The sequence below is a fragment of the Haliotis rubra genome, unplaced genomic scaffold (genome assembly GCF_003918875.1).
Source record: "Haliotis rubra isolate DU_JTF1 unplaced genomic scaffold, ASM391887v1 Scf840, whole genome shotgun sequence".
Lineage (NCBI taxonomy): Eukaryota > Metazoa > Mollusca > Gastropoda > Lepetellida > Haliotidae > Haliotis > Haliotis rubra.
In genome coordinates, this window is record NW_025767569.1 from 23122 (window position 1) to 43693 (window position 20572).

The 20572-nt window shown below is 43.8% G+C and overlaps 1 protein-coding gene across 1 annotated transcript in view; it reads left to right on the plus strand.

The window, feature by feature from the left end:
- Positions 1–14219, plus strand: part of LOC124262493 (glycerophosphodiester phosphodiesterase domain-containing protein 5-like) — a gene marked incomplete at its 5' end in the record, with an annotated part of 36955 nt that extends 22736 nt beyond the window's left edge. Inside the window, 3 exons of the mRNA XM_046696998.1 lie at positions 11387–11534; positions 11914–11996; positions 12807–14219. Of these exons, the coding sequence (XP_046552954.1) occupies positions 11387–11534; positions 11914–11996; positions 12807–13086 (511 nt within the window). The remainder of the gene's footprint in view (positions 1–11386; positions 11535–11913; positions 11997–12806) is intronic.
- Between the last annotated feature and the right edge of the window lie 6353 nt (positions 14220–20572).

The window sequence follows — 20572 nt, forward strand, 5'->3', positions numbered from 1 at the left end:
AAACAGCTATGGTGGTTGGTGGGGTAGCTTTGGGACTTATTTGGTTAAAAATTCCTTAGCCGCTACGTACACCAAACCCACCACGGCGACTATGGCTGCCCACAGGTTTTGACTGAGCCACGTGGTAGTTTTAGCCAGAGCGCTCAGCAACCACGAGACGATGCTACCCAGGATGCCGGGTAGGGCTTCGGCGGCCTTACCAGCCAGTTTAGCCAGGGCTTCCCCGAGTTTTTTTATCCAGGATTTAACACCCCCACTTGGTTTGTCACCACTTGGAGGTGTGGGGGTACCGCCGGCAGGCGTTAATGACACCACCAGGGTTGATATGATGAAGCCCAATGCAGTCAGAATGCTGGCGATGGTGATCCCTTGCTCCCGGAACAGGATTCGGATCTTGTCAGCTAGCGTGGTGTCCTGGTAGAGGACTCGATCAATGGTTTCCCGCACACGGCTGACCTGGGATCGAAGCTGTTCTCGGAAGGAGGATGCCGCTTCAAGCCGGGTCTTCTTTTCCTCTTCCAAATTACGTATTCGTTCCTCGATGGTGGCTTTCATAGACTCGTCCTCCGTTTCACCGAGTTTGGCCTTTTCACGGGCGATGTGGTCGTCTATCGCGTCCAGTTTGGCTGTGTTGTTCACGAGATGTCCGCGAATGGTTTGCATGGCATTGTCCAACCCCCGCAGTTCCCGAGCGGTAAATTCGAATCCGGGTAAGGGTTTGTTGTGGTAGGTGGCCAACAGCTTTTCAATGTTATCAATCATGTCTTGATCCGATGTGGCGCCCCTGATGTCTTGCAGATCTTGAAGGGGAAGGGCTTTAGGTCGTGCGCCACCGTAATCTACGAAGCCTAGTTCATCGCGGATCAAGTCACCCCCATGGCGACTGCCAAGTGTTGATAAGGCAAGCGGTTCTCTCGTGCGTTTATTCATGAGATCGATATCCGGGTTAGCCTTCAATCGCAGCGTGCCCTTGCTATCGACAAAAAACTTGGTATAGTCTCGCCCCCACGGCTCTATGTAATTTCTATCCTCTTTTAAACTATCGTAAAACCCGTTGACGGCCTGCTTCACGAGTTCGTTACCTTGCGAGAATGAGGTTTCATCATCCAGGGTATCATCCCACATATCCTCCATAGGTATTTCTTCATGACCGCCTTCAGCCATTATTTTCAGTATTAAAACTTATATATTTCATTTATATAACAATGTATGGTAGAAAACTAGATCCTTTCAGAAGATCGAGAGAGCCCCTAGGTATCAAAGCCGTGCGCCAGTCGGTGACCATCACCAACAACCCCAGCAAGATAGACCAGAATCAAACGCTGCTGGTTAGATTTCCAAACCTTGGCGCGAATGACCTCATTGTACCAGGCACTGTTCGACTGGCGTTCAACCTCACGTTGACCTCCACCAACGACACACGTGAGCTAGTGCGGAACGTAGGTCGAGCCATCATCAAGAAAACCACCATCAAGATCACCGGTAACGAGGTGCTGAGTATCGACGACAGCTTACGCGGTTTCACTGCCACAGGGACCTCTGGAAAAGCGAGGGAGAACGCGCGTCAATGACGTGTACCAGGGCATCAGCAAATCGACCAAGTCGCTGCGATTGGGTATGCCTTCACGGCAGACCAGTTATCTAAGATCACGGACGGTGAAAAGGCCATCGCCTAAGCCGCACGGGAACAGGTTCTGCGTACTGCTCGACTTCGAAGTTGCTCACGGAACACGCCGCTTTACCAGGCCGCTGGGTGATAGGCTTGAATACGAAGCTAACGCTTTGCGACTACAGCAGTAGTGCGTGCATTTAACGGCGATGAGGCTAGTTATACCATAGACAACATCTCTGGAGTTCGACATGGTCACTAACCCGAGCTGGCCAGGCAGGTTCGAAGCCGGTACTCGGGGAATGTGGCCATCCTGTACGATCGCATACTGAGGCATAGATCTATCGTGCGGGATAAGAGCGACACTGTGTGGAATATCAACCTAAATGTGCCGGCGCGATCGATGAAAGGCATCCTGATCGTCCCCGTGGAGGATTACGAGCCGTTCCGGAGGGACAGCGAGAAGTTTTTCAACCCCGAGATTGAAAAGGTGGAAGTGACCATAGAGGGTGTGCCCAACCAGCTGTTCAGTCAGGTATGAGGGCGTACCAGCAGTGGGATGAGATAAAAAAGCTACCGAGCAAACTCCCTTACATAACCAAAGACCTGGACCTATCCTCCGTGCAAATCGGTGAATACCTGACCAACAAGTACGCGCTGTGGTTGGACATGCGATCCACGGATGACGATACACTGCACGGTAGCGGTCGTCGCATAGACAACGGAAGTGAGGGGATTACTATCCAGATTACCAAGAAGGGTCAACCCGCTGGCAAGTTGAAATTATATCTGTACGTTATTATGGACGCGCAACTTAATATAGACAATGGGAGATTCGTGCAAGCCATCTACTGATTTGCCTGCCGGTAAGCCATCTATTAATTTACCACGCGACCCACACTGCGCCATAGTGTGCGGGCAGACTGGCTGTGGGAAGACCGTTTTCGTGTTGGATATGTTGGAAGGGTACTACAGGGATGTGTTCGACCACATCGTTATCATGTGCCCTACTCTGAGCATGAATAAAACGTACACGGAAAGACCTTGGGTGATGACGGACCCGGACGTACACAGAGTCGACCCGGGAACACGCCTGCAGGACTGGTTGAAAGCTTACCATATGAAATTTAAAGGGGAGTCGACGTTGTTTATACTGGATGACTGCAGCGCTAATCGCGAGATAACAAAAAAGAGAGACATGCTATCGTACCTGGCCTTCTCCGGTCGACACGCAAATCACAGCGCCTGGGTGCTAATGCAGAAGTTCAACTCGGTGTTGAAAGACCTCAGGGAGCAGACGCGATGGGTGGCCTTATTTCACTGCAAGGACAGGGATTCGTTCGAGGAGTGTTTGAGACAGAACGATGTGATGAGCAAATTAGAACGGGAACGGGTGAAGAAACAGCTCGCTGAAACTAAACACGCTAAGCTCGTGCTCAAGACCGACCAACCCGTGGCCTATAGGGTGTTTTAGCTAAGCAAATGCTAAGCAAAGCTAAGCAATGCTTAGTATAAATACTTAGCATTTAGTTATAGCTATGGCTTTTGAAGTGTTTGTCGTGTTCAACTTAACCTTTATTTCTCTGTGTTTCGCTTATATCGTATATTGTATAGTTAAAACTAAAACTTACTTATCACATTATAAGATGGAGTGTGAGGAATTGCTTGAACAATTGTTGGTACCACAGGTGGACGATGATAAGCGAGAGAAACTGGTGGCGTTGGCTGTTGGTGGCAAAGCCAAACATTACTTTGGGGAGTACACTCCAGATAAAATTCACAAAATGTCAGTCAAGAAATCGATAAACTGTAATGCTAAATACGAGGCTAGACTAGGTGCAGAAATGACAAAGACAATAGGATCGGCTATGACTCAGATATACACTGGTATTGCGTCATACTTCCTTCCCATCCCCCCGGAGCGCCGACTTTACTTGTGGGAAGACCTCGAGAAAGACCCTTTTATCGAACACGCCTTGAGCTCTATTAGCTGCGATCTGTACCACAAATACGGTATGTTGTTAGCCCCGGTGACGGCGGCGATTATCACGGCAAAGCATTGTCAATTTGAGAGGAAAAATAATAATAATAGTATAGATGTATGCTGCACAGGAAACCCCCAAGCCCCAACTGGAGGTGAACCCTCCCGAGGAGACGGTGGAGACCCCCACGTTGGGGGAGACAGTAACCAGGCAGAAGAATCCTAAGAGAGTAGCTGCCGGTAAAAAACGGTGGTGTAACCAACATAAAATTATCAAGGTGACCCACCCGTCTCGACTATTGTTGGCTGTATGCGCAACTGCTGCCGTGGCTATCTCATGGTTATATACACGACACAGTGAGGTAGACCCTCACAGAGATCCCGGGGAGGAACCCCCGCAATTAAAGGTCAACCCGCATATCATGCAATAAAATATATATTTTTATATCATATACATAATGTCTGAGGGGAAAACGTTCGTCAACGACGCATACCACGCCACCGTGGTCGCCAGTCTAGCCGTAGGGTACGCTCGGTTGACCAAAATGGTGCTTAAACAACCGACTATCAAGCTAGGTTTCAACCTGCAGGATATGGGTATGTTAATAATGAACCTTGGTATGGCGATGGCTACAAAAGACATCCTAGTAAAACAAGGGATAATACCTGAAGATATTATGAAATAAATATAGGATGGCCACGATAGCTATGATGGTCGGTGGTGCGTTAGTAAATGCCCTAGCATTTTCCGGGAGTAATTTCCTCTTCTCGAAACTACGAGAGTCACACGCGACTGAAATACAGGCAGAGAGAAAGCGGCACGACCTCGCTATTGAAAAACTACAGACAGCACAATCCGAGTACGCTAAAAAACGCCTCCAGAGGATCGATTACATTAACGAACAACTCCGAAAACCATTTCAAACATTCCACGATGTTGATGACGCAGCGAGAGAATACTTCTTATTAACTGGTAAACGATTGGAGCCACTCAATAAACCCACACTCTCTCAGTACTACACACCATCCAAGGGACAAATGGACCGTGAACTGGCCTTCATAGCGCTGGGTATAGCGGCGACTGCGTTGGTTGCAAAACGTAGTTAGCGAACGTAGATAGACATCACCTCATCTACGAGAATAAAAAGACCTACATAAAAGAACGTAGGCGACTTCTCAGGATAGACCCCAATTAGACACTGTGCACACCTACGTATAGCTATGTCTGTGGAACTTAAGATCGAATCTCTGGTTAAAAACATACTCAAAGATGAACTGAACTTATGGGGACGCTTCAGATTTCAGGTCATATTGGAAGTGGCATGGATTAAAGAGGGTGTTAAGTATACTCGCCCCTTCACATGTGAGGGGGACATCACGACTCAACACCAGATAAATTGTTTTACAAGTATACAGGAATACCTGCACAACTTCAAGGAATACTATATCCAACAGTGTAAGTACTGGATTGAAACGGCCCATCTAGTGACCTCACTATATTTTTTATCAAGGTTGGAGGAGTTACCTCCCTTTACTGTGGCCCAATTAGACATTAATTCTCTTAGATGTGTACGCAATTATGACTACTATACGCGAGCTTAAGCAAATCGCCAAACAGAGAGGTGTGATAGGGTATTCTAGAATGCGGAAGCCAGCCTTGTTGAGAGTACTAGGTTTAGAAGCCCCTCCCACGGTAAAACAATTAAAAGCTCAAGCAAAACAGCTTGGGCTCAAGGGTTATTCAAACCTGGGGAGAGCCGGGTTAGTCGCATTGTTATCACATGCCCCCGTAGCAAATCCCACTGTAAAACAATTAAAAACCGAGGTTCGTGATTTGGGGTTAGTGGGGTATTCCCGTATGAGTAAACCACAGCTTGTAGAACTGTTACGGCAGAATAGAGCTATTGACCTACAGTTCGTGCGCACTGAGCGCGCTGTAGGTAATTATTTAAGAGGCTGGCGCATGCATGTTGATAGGAACATAGATATCACAGATATCAAGCCTCTGATAGCTGATAAAATAAACCAGGAACTAAACGATCTTGGAAGTATCAAGTTTCAGATCACAGTTAAAATGTCGCTCGATAAGCAAGTTGGGGGAGGGGTCACTGAGTACGTTCAGCCTTACTTCAGAGGTAGGCAAGAGGTTGTCACACATACAGAGACCATTAACACATCAATCGATACCAGTTTTCAGCAGATACGAGAATACCTAGAACGCTACACACACTTGGGGTCCGGGTGGGCTGTAGATAAAATCGATAATGTCTATCTAGACATAGCTAACTACGTGCCGTTCAGAGGCGGGTCATACCTAGACTTGCCCCCCTACTATAGGAAAAAACATGCCATAGTCAACGTTAAGAATAGAGGAGACGATTGCCTGAGGGTAGCTACCAGGTCAGCCTTGTTTCCAGCTGACACTAATTCGAACAGGCTTTCTAGCTATCCCCAAGATGATGGACTCAACTGGGATGGTATAGATGAACCAACCCCCATATCCCAGATCACTAAAGTAGAAAAACAGAATAATCTAGCTATAAATGTCTTTGGACACGAAGGCAACACAACAATAGTACACAGGGTCAGCCCAGTGTTGGAGGGACAGGGGGGGAACCCCCCTCGCGTTATCAATATATTCATGATCCAACGAGGTGAAAAGTATCACTACACGTGGATAAAACATCTCAGCCGGTTGTTGCACGACCAGTCGAAACACGCTGGGAAAAACACTTTCGTGTGAGATGCCTACACGGTTTCAGCCGAGCTGATTTATTAGAATCCCACCGGGAGGATTGCCAAGGTGTGGGGCAGACGGCCATACGGGTCGACATGCCCAAGGAAGGTGACAATATCCTAAAATTCGACAACCACAAGAACCAAATGTCTGTGCCTTATATCATATACGCCGACTTTGAAGCCTTGGTCAAACCTGTTACAGGTGGGGTTGTTGGGGATACCCCAACCACACTCAAAACACAGGAGCATGAAGCCTGTGGGTTTGGATACATTGTCGTCCGTCGTGACGGGGAAACGAAAGCTCCGGTAGTGTATAGGGGTCCTGACGCAGCTGAAAGGTTTCTTAAGTATTTGCAGGAGGAAGAAAACATTATTAGGAATGCGTTGTATAGAGTCGCTCCCATGCGTATGACCCAAGCCGACAGGCTAGCTCACGCCTGTAGCACTAATTGTCACGTGTGCGACTCACCACTTAACGGTGATTCGGTAAGAGATCACTGTCACGTAACCGGTAAGTATAGAGGCGCCGCTCATAGCGCGTGTAACCTCAAGCTTAGAATCACCCCTAAGACAATAAACATCCCCGTTGTCTTTCACAACTTGAGAGGGTATGACTCACACTTGATCATGCAGGCCATCGCGAAAATCGATGGTAATATAACGTGCATCCCCAACAACATGGAGAGATACATCTCCTTCAGCTTAAACGGTCTTAGGTTCATAGATTCAGTACAATTTCTATTGTCTTCACTAGACAGTCTGGTCAAGGCCAATGATACCTTCCCTATTACCGATCGATACACAGACGCCGAGACTAGACCCCTGCTTATCAGGAAGGGTGTGTACCCCTATGAGTACATGGATAGTTGGCCCAAGTTCGCTGAGACCAGACTACCCCCCATCAGAGAATTTTACAGCAATCTGACAGACTCGGAAATATCCCAAGACGATTACTCGCACGCTATTAATGTATGGGATAAACTAGGTTGTAAGAACCTGGGTGACTATCACGACCTGTACTTGAGGACAGATGTACTGCTGTTAGCCGACGTGTTTGAGACGTTTAGGCGGACATGTTTCAAGCATTACAAACTCTACCCCGCATGGTATTACACCAGCCCAGGTCTGTCGTGGGATGCCTTGCTTAAAAAGACCGGAGTTAAGTTGGAATTGCTTACGGATTACGACATGCACCTATTCATTGAGAAAGGCTTGCGAGGTGGGATCTCCATGGCAACCAAACGATACGCGAAAAGCAAATAATCAATATTGAAGGGCTACGACCCTAACAAACCAACCAATCATATTCTCTACCTCGACGCCAACAACCTGTACGGCTGGGCTATGAGTCAGTATCTACCCACAGGGGGATTCGAATGGGTGCCACATGTTGATGTTATGAGCATCGCGCCAGATTCGAACAAAGGTTATATCCTCGAGGTTGACTTAGAGTACCCCAAGGCATTACACACATCACACAACAGCTACCCCCTGGCCCCGAACGTATGAGGGTTAACCCAGACTGGATGTCTGAGTACCAACATAACTTATTAGGTGGGCGGGTGGCAGACGTTGAAAAACTCGTGCCCAACTTAATGAATAAGACCAAGTACATCGTTCACTATCGCAACCTACAGCTGTACCTGTCGTTGGGTATGAGGCTTACCAAAATACACAGGGTGCTCGTGTTCAACCAGAGCCCATGGATGGAGCCTTACATCAGAATGAACACAGACCTCCGAAAGCTTGCCACCAGTGACTTTGAGAAAAACCTCTACAAGCTCATGAACAACTCAGTGTTTGGTAAGACTATGGAGAACCTGAGGAAACGCTGTGATCAGAAGCTGGTTCGGTCGAATGAGGAAGACAAGCTCAGGAGACTGATAGCCAGTCTGGCATTCAACCGTAGCAAGATATTCACCGATGATTTAGTTGCCCTACACATGAAGAAAAGCCACATAAAATTCAACCGCCTGTTTACGTGGGGATGAGCATCCTCGATTTATCCAAACACCTGATGTACGACTTTTTACTACAACGAGCTTAAGAAACAGTACGACGACAGGTGTGAAGTGCTGTACACTGACACGGATTCCCTGCTGATGGAGATTCGAACCGAGGACGGTAACGAGGACATGAAAAACACCTCGATTTGTATGACACCAGCGACTACCCCAAGGACCATACCATACACAGCACGGTAAATAAAAAGGTCCTAGGTAAGATGAAGGACGAGTGTGCTGGCAGACGCCCATAGCCGAAAGTACATAGGGTTGAGACCTAAGATGTACTCCATCCTGAAGGCCGACAATAGTGAGATCTGGAAGGCTAAGGGTGTTAAGAAGTACAATGGTGAAACAACACATCAAACACGCCAGATTCAAGGAAGCCCTGTTCAAGACCCGTACCTTTAGACATAAAATGAACACACTTAGAAGTGATGGTCATAAGATATATGGACTGACAATAAACAAGACGTCCCTGTCGCCTATGGATACTAAACGTTGGATAGCTATTGATGGGATAAACACGTACGCGTACGGGCATGAGAAAATTGAACCAAGAACATAGATATAAATATGTCACGGAACCAGAGAAAGTTTGAGGCTATTTACTATAGCCCGTGGGTACTGGAAAGGAGCTAGCGCTGTAGATAAGCTGGCTAAAATGGGAAAGTACCCCGGAGGAAGCCAAAGCGTGGCTTGAAAAACAAGCCCTGTGGCAGATCTATTTGCCGCCACCACGCTACGTGCCTAGAAGGAAGTTTGGAATTAACATACCTAATAGTGTTCACCAGGCAGACCTACTGTTCCTACCCCACGACAAGAGGTACAAGTATGCCTTAACCGTAGTGGACGTAGCCAGTCGCTACAAGGAAGCCGAGCCCTTGACCACGAAAGATTCGGTCCAGGTAGCCAGAGGATTCGAACGCATATGCAAACGCAGTCCGCTGGCGTGGCCAACAGAGCTGCAAGTTGACCCCGGGTGGGAGTTCATGGGTGCCGTGTCACAACTGCTAGCCAAACACGATACAAAGGTCAGGCGTGGCACGGCTGGAGCCCATCGCAGTCAAGCCATAGTTGAGAGATTCAATAGGACTTTGGCTGAGCGCTTATTCGGACATCAGTATGCGAGGGAGATGGCCACCCCGGGAAAACGATCGACTGAATGGGTCACAAGGTTACCTAAGGTGGTGTCGGCAATCAACCATGAAGTCACCCATCTCACCGGGCAAGAAACCGGCAGACGCTATCAAACTAAAATCAATAGTGGCAGAGCCGGCTGCTCCATTGCGTGGGAAGGAGAAACAGATACCAGATAGGGCCCTAGTTAGGTATCTATACCAGCATGGGGAACATGAGGGTGATAGCCGTAAGCGAGCCACCGATCCTATATGGTCAGTCAAAACTTACAACATAGATAAAGTTGACATGAAAGCCGACGAGCCTAACTTGTACTACTTGAGGGATGGACCAGGCAGAGGGTTTGTAAGAGAAGAATTATTGATCGTACCGTACGGCACAGTGTTACCACCAGTCAACGTGGCATAGATGACAATTCCCCTTGGGAGGAAGCGCAATACATTTCTATTTCTCCCTTGGGGAATTGTGGCTGCCGGGGACATTTTACTAGTAGGGGTAATGGCAGCAAGAGCTAAGGGTCCGACCAAAGCCTTATTTGGGAAATAAGGCTTTGCAGAGGCTTTTGTTGGACTTGATCTCGGACTATCATTCCCTCTACTACTGGTCCAGACTCGATTATTTACTGACCGCCGCCGCCATATAGCTGGAATATTGCTGAGTGCGGCGTAAAACTAAACTCACTAATAATATTTTGTTTATGTAAGGGACATAACTCCTGTTAGCTTTTCATTGAATCTTGCTTTCAGTCACCGTAATGGTTATCTAGAGATGTTTTGCTGTGGATATTTCTCTCTTATTTTTTCCTTAAAGTAGGCCACTGATGGTTTAGCCACATCAAGAAAACATGACGCAGAAAGTTGTCTTCAAAACAATGTCGGGGAAGTGGAGTAACATGGTGGTTAAAGTGTTTGCTCATCACGCCAAAGACCCAGTTCAATTCCCCACATGGGTACAATGTAATTGATTTTGACCAATCACGACTCTTATAGCAGACTGTGGCGAAAAAGCGTCACTAGAAACCAATCTTTATCCAATAAAATCGCTTCTTACAACTGTGAAAATACTCTCAGCAAGGGTATAGTGATATTGTTGATGTTCAGAGCTTTCCAACGATACCCGCCATCAAACGATTCGCCTCGCATGTTATTCATACGAAGCTTCGAAAACGGAGGTATTTTCCGTTGTTGTGTCATGTTACCGAGAGGAAAGCCACTGATATCGGGAAATAGGCGACCATACATATTATTTAAGAAATCTTAAAGATTTCTTAAATAATATGCATGGTCGCCTATTTCCCGATATCAGTGGCTTTTAATAATTTTCTGATTACGTAAAAATGAAAATATAAAAGAAAAAGGCACGGGGATGTTATGACAATTCACAAATGGAAAAAAATCGTCATAGTTTTTGCTTCTTTTGTGATATTTCTCGATATTATAAATGCTTGCATTTTCATTAAAAACTCAATTTATCTAAGTTGTAGTTGTATTATTTGAAAAATGTTAGAAAAATAAATTTCATATTTATCAACAGTGGGATTAGATCTTTTAATTTTGCTGTATATCTAGAATCCAAGTTGCAACATTAAATGTCATTAACAATTTAGTTATATGATGCCATTGGGATTTAAAAAATGTCAAAAAGAGCTTTAGGTCAATGGCCTATCGCCAGACACCCACTCAGGACATTTGTCCTACAAATTTTTATAGGCTTCAAAATCACTGTTAATCCTGAAAATTCTGGACTGGTAACTTTCCAGCCGGTCTGGTAACTTTTGAGAGTTACCAGACCAGTTGTCTGGCCGAAATTTTGGGGAGTTTACAACACTGCTAAAAGCGAAGTAAAACTAGTCCACTCAGTCCATGACTCGTCCTGAGATGTACCCAGCTGTTGCTGCAACTGTTTGTGTTCCAGAGAGTACCAGGCCTCCAACATCAGCATCCACATGTGGACGGTCAACTCCGAGTGGATGTACTCCCTGTGTTGGTGCATGGGCATCTCGTCCGTCACATCCGACAGCTGCCACAAACTGAAAAACATCCAGGCACCGATCTGGCACCTGGTAAGCTGCACTTTAGCTCTGATACTCACACACACTACCACTTATCCACACATGACCAAAACCAACACTTAAAAAACATGCATCCAGCAACACACCCACAAAGACATCCATCAACACACCCACCAAGACATCCATCAACACACCCACAAAGACATCCATCAACACACCCACCAAGACATCCATCAACACACCCACAAAGGTACCACCCACTTTTTAAAACAACCAGTTAATCATTGCTTATTCTCATCATCAGAATCAAATATTGATGGTTTTGTCACAGAATGAAACATGGTCCTGTCAGTACTCATTGTACAGGATTTTGTTTCCACTGGTGAACTTGTAAAACAGAAGAGTCAACAGATTGGTTTGTTTGTTGCAGGTACCGTCCAGCTACCTGATCCTGTGGGTGACCGTGGACGTCTTGTCAGCTGTGATAATCATCACGGTGTTTATAGTACAGAGGTGTGTGCAACACTTGAATCCCATTATGTTGAATCCCATTGTCCTCGTTAAGTGTGCCCACATTTCTATCATGTAACTGTTGTTGAAGAATGGTACACTGGTGTCAGTTTTGGTCTGATATTTGAGTCCCACTTCAGTGGATTTGAAACGTGTGGAATGAAAAGTGTGGTGCTGGGCTCTCTACAGGTTGTGCCTTCGTCCTCTGAATCTTATACACGCATCTGACCCGTGAAGGTCCCGGTTAGAATTGGTCTTCAGTAACCCATGCTTATCGTAATAGGTGACTAATGGGATTGGTTGACACATATCATCGTATCCCTGATGTGGAAATTGATGCACATGTTGTTGATCACTCGTTTGTCTGGACCAGATTATTTACAGACCGCAGCCATATAGCTGAGAGAGTGCTGACTCTGGCGTTAATCAACATACAAACTAACAATTAGACATACGTATGAAACGGGCAGAATCTTAAATATAGCTTTGTAAAAGGACTGCATTTGAAGGCTGAGTGAGTGAGTCAGTCAGCAATATTCCAGCTATATGGTGGCGGATCCAGTGATCAACAGCATGCTCATCGATCAGCCCAATTGGGAACCGATGACATTTGTCAACCAAGTCAGCAAGCCTGACCACCCGATCCCGTTAGTTGCCTCTTACCACAAGCATGGGTTACTGAAGGTTCATTCTAGCCCAGACCTTCAGGGGTTACTTGAACACCGATTATATCATAATAACTCACAATATGCACTGACACTGAACTTTTCTCAATAGCACAACAGCCTGAGACATGTGACATTCTGCTTTCAGAATCCGACTGTATGGGACTTCATTTAGCCCTGAAACCATCTCCCTGAACAGCGCGGCCCGCAGCTCCCAGGGACACCGATCTCGCAATATGAAGGAGAAACTGCTGTACAACATGACGGATGGGGACCTCGTGGAGGAGGTGGATGTACGTGCTGGCCACGGCGGCGTGGTCAACCAGCCCGCTTCATCGTACTCCATGGCCTCCATCAACAACGACCCCTACTCCAGTAGATACCACAATGGAAACACCTTCCCCGACAGCAAGTACGAAGTGGAGTAGGACAGCGGTCACTATGACAACAATCTTTCTTGTGACACAAGTTTGGATGCAATATCTTTATCTGTGTATCATGTGTACACAGAGCCTTGTGAGCTTATGTTTCTTGTCACTGAATGTCCGCTAGTCGTCTTTGTCAAAGGCAGTAGTTTTCTATGTGTGAACGTGTTGTGATGTTGGATCATTCCAAGAGAAGTGGGTTCATCAATTTGTTCCTTGTCATTAAAAGGGAAATCATTGTCAGATAGAAAAATTTCTTTTTACAAAATACAGGGGATTGCTGAACCGGATGACTTCTTTTCGGATTTCCAGGGAAGTCAGAATCTGCAAAATGTTACTAATCCCATTGCAGTTGAATTAGCCATTTGGGTTTTGTCGAGCAAGTAATCATTATCAAAACTTTGAGACCATTATCGGTAATGAGCTTATTATTCATCTGCAACTGAGAGAAACCTAACTGCTTGTTGATATGACCTGACATGGAACTTTCATGACCAAATGTCCAGAAACTGATCATATGTAGATCCGTGGTATGCGTTTGAAGCAAGTATGGTGAACCTGTTGATCTTTGATAACGCTGCATGACAAGATACTTGCTACAACTTGCTATGTCCTGCTGCCTTGGTCAGTGTGCGTGACTTGAAGGATGAACGATGTTTGTGTGCACTGTGGTGGAGTTTAACCCTTTGGTTTTACCAGGTATTGTGAAGGTGAGCTCCAGTACCAGACTACACGGACAGTGATGGTCAGTCCACACAGACTTTGGTTTTCTATCAGTTGGTCTATGAACAAATGAACACCTGATTGAGAGAATTACTTTTTTGATATTGTGCATGAGATGGGGTTGGGCTTTAGGGAGTGAGGAACTTTGTTTCACATTTGTGTGTCACCTAGAACGGTATTATTGTAGGCAACTCGAAGGTGGACCATATCTGTGTACAAATTGATGACTTTAGAAACTGGTGTTGTTACAGTTGGCAATACAAAGTTCTGATACCCATGATGTTACCAACTGATCCTTGTGAGTGTCAGCAGCTTCAAATCAGTATTTAACTTTTTCGTCCAAATTAGAGCTTTAAGTCCCAGAGAAAACTGGTTGGCTTTTCATCCATTCATAGAAATTCATAATTCATAGAAGCTTTTTGATAATTATTCTACCACCTCCTTGAAATTTTCGCCCAAACTGACACTAAACAAAAAGATCGTGTGTGAGAGAGCCATGTGTGTGGACAAGGTGTTTTATATGGTGCACATATTTAAAATATTTATGAAGTATTATTAGAACATTTGCATATCATCCAGGTATTCTATATTTTTGTACTGTTTGAGGATGCTAATCAGACATGAGCAATGCAATCAAGTAGGGGTGGGTATTGCAGAGAATTTCGATATTGCGATATATTGCGATGCGAAAGCATATATTGCGATATGTATTGAAATATATTGCAAGAATTATTTTTTAACAAAAACTACTTATAATCGAGTTAATGCTTGATTATAAAGCAAAAACACAACAAAATGACTATGATTGATTAACCTTTACTGAAAACTTTTAATCATGACAAAATAAAAATGTAAGTAACATTTGGCACTAATGAAACAAGGAAAAGAACAATTTAAAAAGCGGAAATATCCGAAGATTTCCGAGTGTTACGAAGTTTTCTGAATGCATGTCGAAATACCGGTTTTCGATCAGCGCATCGCAATACGTATCATTTTCATGTCTGAACCGGTAAATACCGGTAAACCGGTTATATTGCGCAGCCCTATAATCAAGTTTGTATCCGAATCAAACAGGAGTAAGGATGTAGCTATGTCCGCTGATCTGATTATCTGTGTGTTGTTGAAGACTTTGCAGTTTTGTTGAAGGTTTCTTATCTTATGAACTATCACTGGCAAGGGAATCTCTTTTAATGCTGTTTTATTACAGTCCACTGTCTGTTTGTCCACGGGTATTCTTCTTGCACATTGCCCTGAAGTTGATCCATTATATTTTATATGCCAGTTGGAAGAACAGGTTTGAATAAATGTAATTATGAGTAGTTGTTAAGCAATGAGTATAACCAGAATATTACCGGAACATGATACAGGTGTAACTGGTGTGTAACTAGTTCGTAACCAGAGCTCACCCGTGTATCACCGGAGCATACTCCGAGCATCACTGGTGTGTAACTAGGTCGTTACCAGAGCTCACCCGTGTATCACCGGAGCATACTCCGAGCATCACTGGTGTGTAACTAGGTCGTAACCAGAGCTCACCCGTGTGTCACCGGAGCATACTCCGAGCATCACTGGTGTGTAACTAGCTTGTAACCAGAGCTCACCTGCGTATAACCGGAGCATACTCTGAGCATCACTGGTGTGTAACTAGTTCGTAACCAGAGCTCACCCGTGTGTCACCGGAGCATACTCCGAGCATCACCAGAGTGTCACAGGTGGGCAACTAGTCTATTAACGGAGCTTTAACGGAACCTCACTGTAGTCAGTTCCTAAACCTAAACTATGTGTACAAAGGTAAGATGACACCAACTAATTTCTAATCATCATTTACATGTACTTTGACATGCTACAAGTTTTACACTTTTTTCACCTTTACAGTTATATTTTAGTTTCTCAGTTTTGATGGCTTGTTATACTGTCAGTATCTGAATCAGCATTAGTTTTATTACACAAGGAACGTTCCTTGAATAGTCCTATAGCACAGGGACCAACAACAGCCAGCTGCTGTGTTGAGAGAATCCCAGGATACCGTTCCACAAAGCTGCCTTTCCTTACCAAGACTTACATGAAGACTGGCATCGGTCTGTGGATCTGGATCCAGATGTACACGTTATTTCAGCCTTAATATATAGCATCTTATTGTTAATGTTATCTGTGTCACAAGAAGGGAGTCTTTGCTTAGTCATTGCCAGGGCTGTAAGAAATAATGGTGAGAAATCAGTACGTTTAACAGTGGTGTCCAGTAGGGCTGCGACGATTCGGGGTGATCGAAAATCAAATCTGACACCTTAGTTTCGATTTTTGATAAGCATTATATCACTATTTCGATTCGATATTTGAATATCTATTTAAATTATTTCCACACACAGAGAATGTTATTTTGACTCCAACCCATACAGCGCTTAAATTAGGCAAAACGTGATTGGTTGATGCCGGACTAATTATCCATTGAGAACTGTTGATAGTAGACATCACCAAAGTGCTGGTGGTTAAACATCATATTATATTTGTTTGAAAAAGGTTACATCCTTTACATTCCTGATTTCCTTGTAAAATCTTGGAGAACGGTTTTCAATGTGATATGTTTTGTTTAATAATTTCTGAGAGTTAAATGAAATCTGATGGTTTTTTGTATGAAGAATCGAATCGAAAATGATCAAAACGAGGGTCCAATATCAAAACTCGAATCGAGATCTGCGTGAGTCGCCGCAGCCCTAGTGTCCAGTCTCTTGTGGCGACTGACCACAGTGTGAAATATACAAATGTATTCACCAGAGGTGTTTCAGTTGCAACCTTAAGTCATGAAATATACTCCTGTACCTACCAAAGATTTTGGCTCTTTTAAACCTGTACATGCATCCCATAATATACGGAGGCTCTTAACAGAGGATATATGTCACAATGTTTTAACTCCTGTTCACAATTAGTCATCCTTCTTTTGTTTCAATGGTTTTCCTAGTCTGACAGTTTTCTCCCAGTCATATTTTGTTGTTTTATTTGTGAGATCTGTTTGACACGAGCAACGGGTTGGGTTCCAGCTTGCCGCGTATTTTCATCAAAGGCTGAAATGCTAAATATTTCTTGTATAGTTTGTATTTATAACGTGACATTATATATTTACATGACATTCTCCACATGCCTTGATAAGGGACACAATAGGCTACAGGTACATCTGCAGATTACAGGTACATCATGCATACATGTAGACGACGGAGGTGGGCATGTAGATACAGGTACATCTGCAGATTACAGGTACATCATGCACACATGTAGACGACGGAGGTGGGCATGTAGATACAGGTACATCTGCAGATTACAGGTACATCATGCACACATGTAGACGACGGAGGTGGGCATGAAGGAACAGGTACATCTGCAGATTACAGGTACATCATGCACACATGTACACATGCAGACGACGGAGGTGGGCATGTAGATACAGGTACATCTGCAGATTACAGGTACATCATGCATACATGTAGACGACGGAGGTGGGCATGTAGATACAGGTACATCTGCAGATTACAGGTACATCATGCACACATGTAGACGACGGAGGTGGGCATGTAGATACAGGTACATCTGCAGATTACAGGTACATCATGCACACATGTAGACGACGGAGGTGGGCATGTAGATACAGGTACATCTGCAGATTACAGGTACATCATGCATACATGTAGACGACGGAGGTGGGCATGTAGATACAGGTACATCTGCAGATTACAGGTACATCATGCACACATGTAGAAGACGGAGGTGGACATGAAGGAACAGGTACATTGTGTTACTGTGTGGACACGATATGCTTGTAGATGCAACTTGGAATAGGTTAGTGAGAATCTCGAGACAGGAATGAGAGTTTGTCTGAGTTATATAATATAATGTCTGCAGATGGTTAAGTTATTTTACTGTCACTTCACTGATTTTGTTTCATAAATGATTCCTGGACATATTTCAATATTTCTAATTACACAAAACAAAGCCCTCAAATGTGAGATTTTAAGGCTGAAATGTGATATGTAATAGTGAAATAAGCACATTCTGATATCGGTAAGGATTCAGAAGAGTTTATCTCATGTACAGAATATAATTTTAATGTCAGTGTTTATGAAGGTACATCTTCATGACAGTTTGTCAGTTCAATAATGTTCAAAACAATGACATTCAGTTCATGTAGCAGTATTTGATTTATGTCAAATCAAATCGTTTGAAATTTTATGTGCATAAACTTAATATGTTAAAGGTTTTCTTGTTTATCAAATTTTACTCCAGCCTAAAAGTTGATTTATAATGAGAGTGATAGGAGCGATAATGTAAATATTATTCTTGAAGGTGGTTCCAGTGTTTGTAACAAATGCTTAATGAAAATACTCAGTGTTGCTGCGAAGAAATTGTATTTAGTTGACATGTTTGTTTAGCAAGCTTGCTTGTGTTTAATGTGATAGTCATTTACACAGACCTCCCAGCAAGGTGAAGACCATGATGCCTGGAGAATAAGGAGTGTGGTCTCTGTCTGTCTTGCACAAGCAGACTGACACACCCACACCCACACCCACACCCACACCCACACCCACACCCACACCCACACCCACACCCACATCCATACCGAAGGCCCGGGTTTCTATTCCCCACATGGGTACACTGTGTGAAGCAAGGTGAAGACCATGATGCCTGGAGAATAAGGAGTGTGGTCTCTGTCTGTCTTGCACAAGCAGACTGACACACCCACACCCACACCCACACCCACACCCACACCCACACCCACACCCACACCCACACCCACATCCATACCGCAGGCCCGGGTTTCTATTCCCCACATGGGTACACTGTGTGAAGCCCATTTCTGGTGTCCTCTGCCATCGTATTGCTGGCATATTGCAAAAAGTGGCGTAAAACCCAACTCACTCACTTCTTGGAGGTCTGTACAAAGTCTGGCCTGTGCCAAAAGTCATGTAATATTGTATGAGAGGATATCAGGTGAAGTGTTTGAAGATTTAAAGCATTTGTGATATCATACATTCCATTCACTGGTTGTTTTCCATACTTCAGATTAAATCTGTACATACATTGTGTGTAATTGTCATGGAAACCGAACAAGATGGTGTATCCTCGGCCAAACTTACACAATAATCAAGCAATAGTATAGCAGTGGATTTTACAAGATGGTGTTTTTAACAAAATCGTTCTAACACAATACAATAACTTTTTGTGTGGCTGTATTCAGGATTTTGGAAACATGAATGAATTAAAATTACGTTTACTCACTGATTTGTAAGTTACCGAATGTTACTATGCAAACATTTCAATGAGTACCTGGACTTGTTGTGAGCCTTGCATTGATCCTGTAGTACATGGTGTGTGTTCTTATAAGTATTGTCAGGTGATCTTCACGGGAAGTTCATATCGGTGTCAACGAGACAGGAATGTGGAACTCTGTCTAAACCAGCACGTCGGTAACAAGAGGACAACACAGCATGAAGTCTGCACCTATGCAGAATGCAATATTAATAGAATTTTCCTAGAAATTTTCATAATTTTCCAAAATTGGGACCAACCATTAGTTATTTTGGTAAAACTTTTAATAGAAACCGGATTCTTTTGTCATTCACTGTTTCAAGATATAAATTACTCTCTCACAGAAGAGGAAATGTACAATTTGAAAAATTTATGAACAGTTCCTTTCAAGGCAATTAGCATGTTAATTTTGCTATTACAAAACAAAGTAAAAATAATTTTTTGTTTATTTTCCACAGCTTAATAAGCTACAAAACCTCTAGAAAGATATTTTCAGTTTAAAGAAATGATTGTTCAGACAGAAAGCAATGTCAAGGGAAGCAGTTTCTAACACCAACTGTCTATACTGGGACACAGTTCCATGACAGTCGTAACACTGTTGATGTATAGTTGAGGGAATGTGCCCCAGAGGCCCAGGTTTAGGAGTACATGTAATGAATGTTGTTGTATTGTCAGGGATATGTAGGGAGGCTGTAGTATAGATGGTTGTATTGTCAGGGATATGTAGGGAGGCTGTAGTATGGATGGTTGCTGTGGTGCATCACTGTTGCAAATGACCTACACTTGAGATGTGCTTTCAAGTTCCATGCAGATGTAGGAGATAATTTCTAGCTATTTTTCTATGCCATAAACTGACACTCTGTGCATGTGCAGAATATGTGTTGTACTGGAATAAAATATATTAAGAAAGGATGTGAGACTGGTTGTTTTTGTCATTCCATCAAATTCAGCTCCTGATGAGTGTTCTGTGTTTCTATGGCCCAAGACTCCAAGTGTAGCAGCAAGGTCATTACTACTGAATCAGAACAGACACATTGTGACATGATAACAACATTCATTATGAATCTGTAATATTTTACACTGCCATATAGCAATAAGAAAACTGAAAATAAAAAAAACTGATATGACCACGATGGCGTCACTCAATGACTCCCAGTTGATCTTGAAACACCTGTTTCTATTTTCTGTTGAAGTAAGTAATGTTGAGCACCGTTGTCTCGATATTCATGGGACCAGGAAAATTTATCGAGTTATCCGTACTTCGAGACATCCAACCAGAACATATCATCACATATCACTATGAAAGAAAACAAAACGCTTCTCAGTATGTTTTGATTCGAAACTATGATCCCTTATCGGTAGTGTTTAGTTGTAACAGTGAGTACTTCCTAATTAATTCCTTCTTAATTAATCCTAATCAATAACAAACAAGTGACACCTTCAACTCAATTAGTCCTAATTAGTTTACACT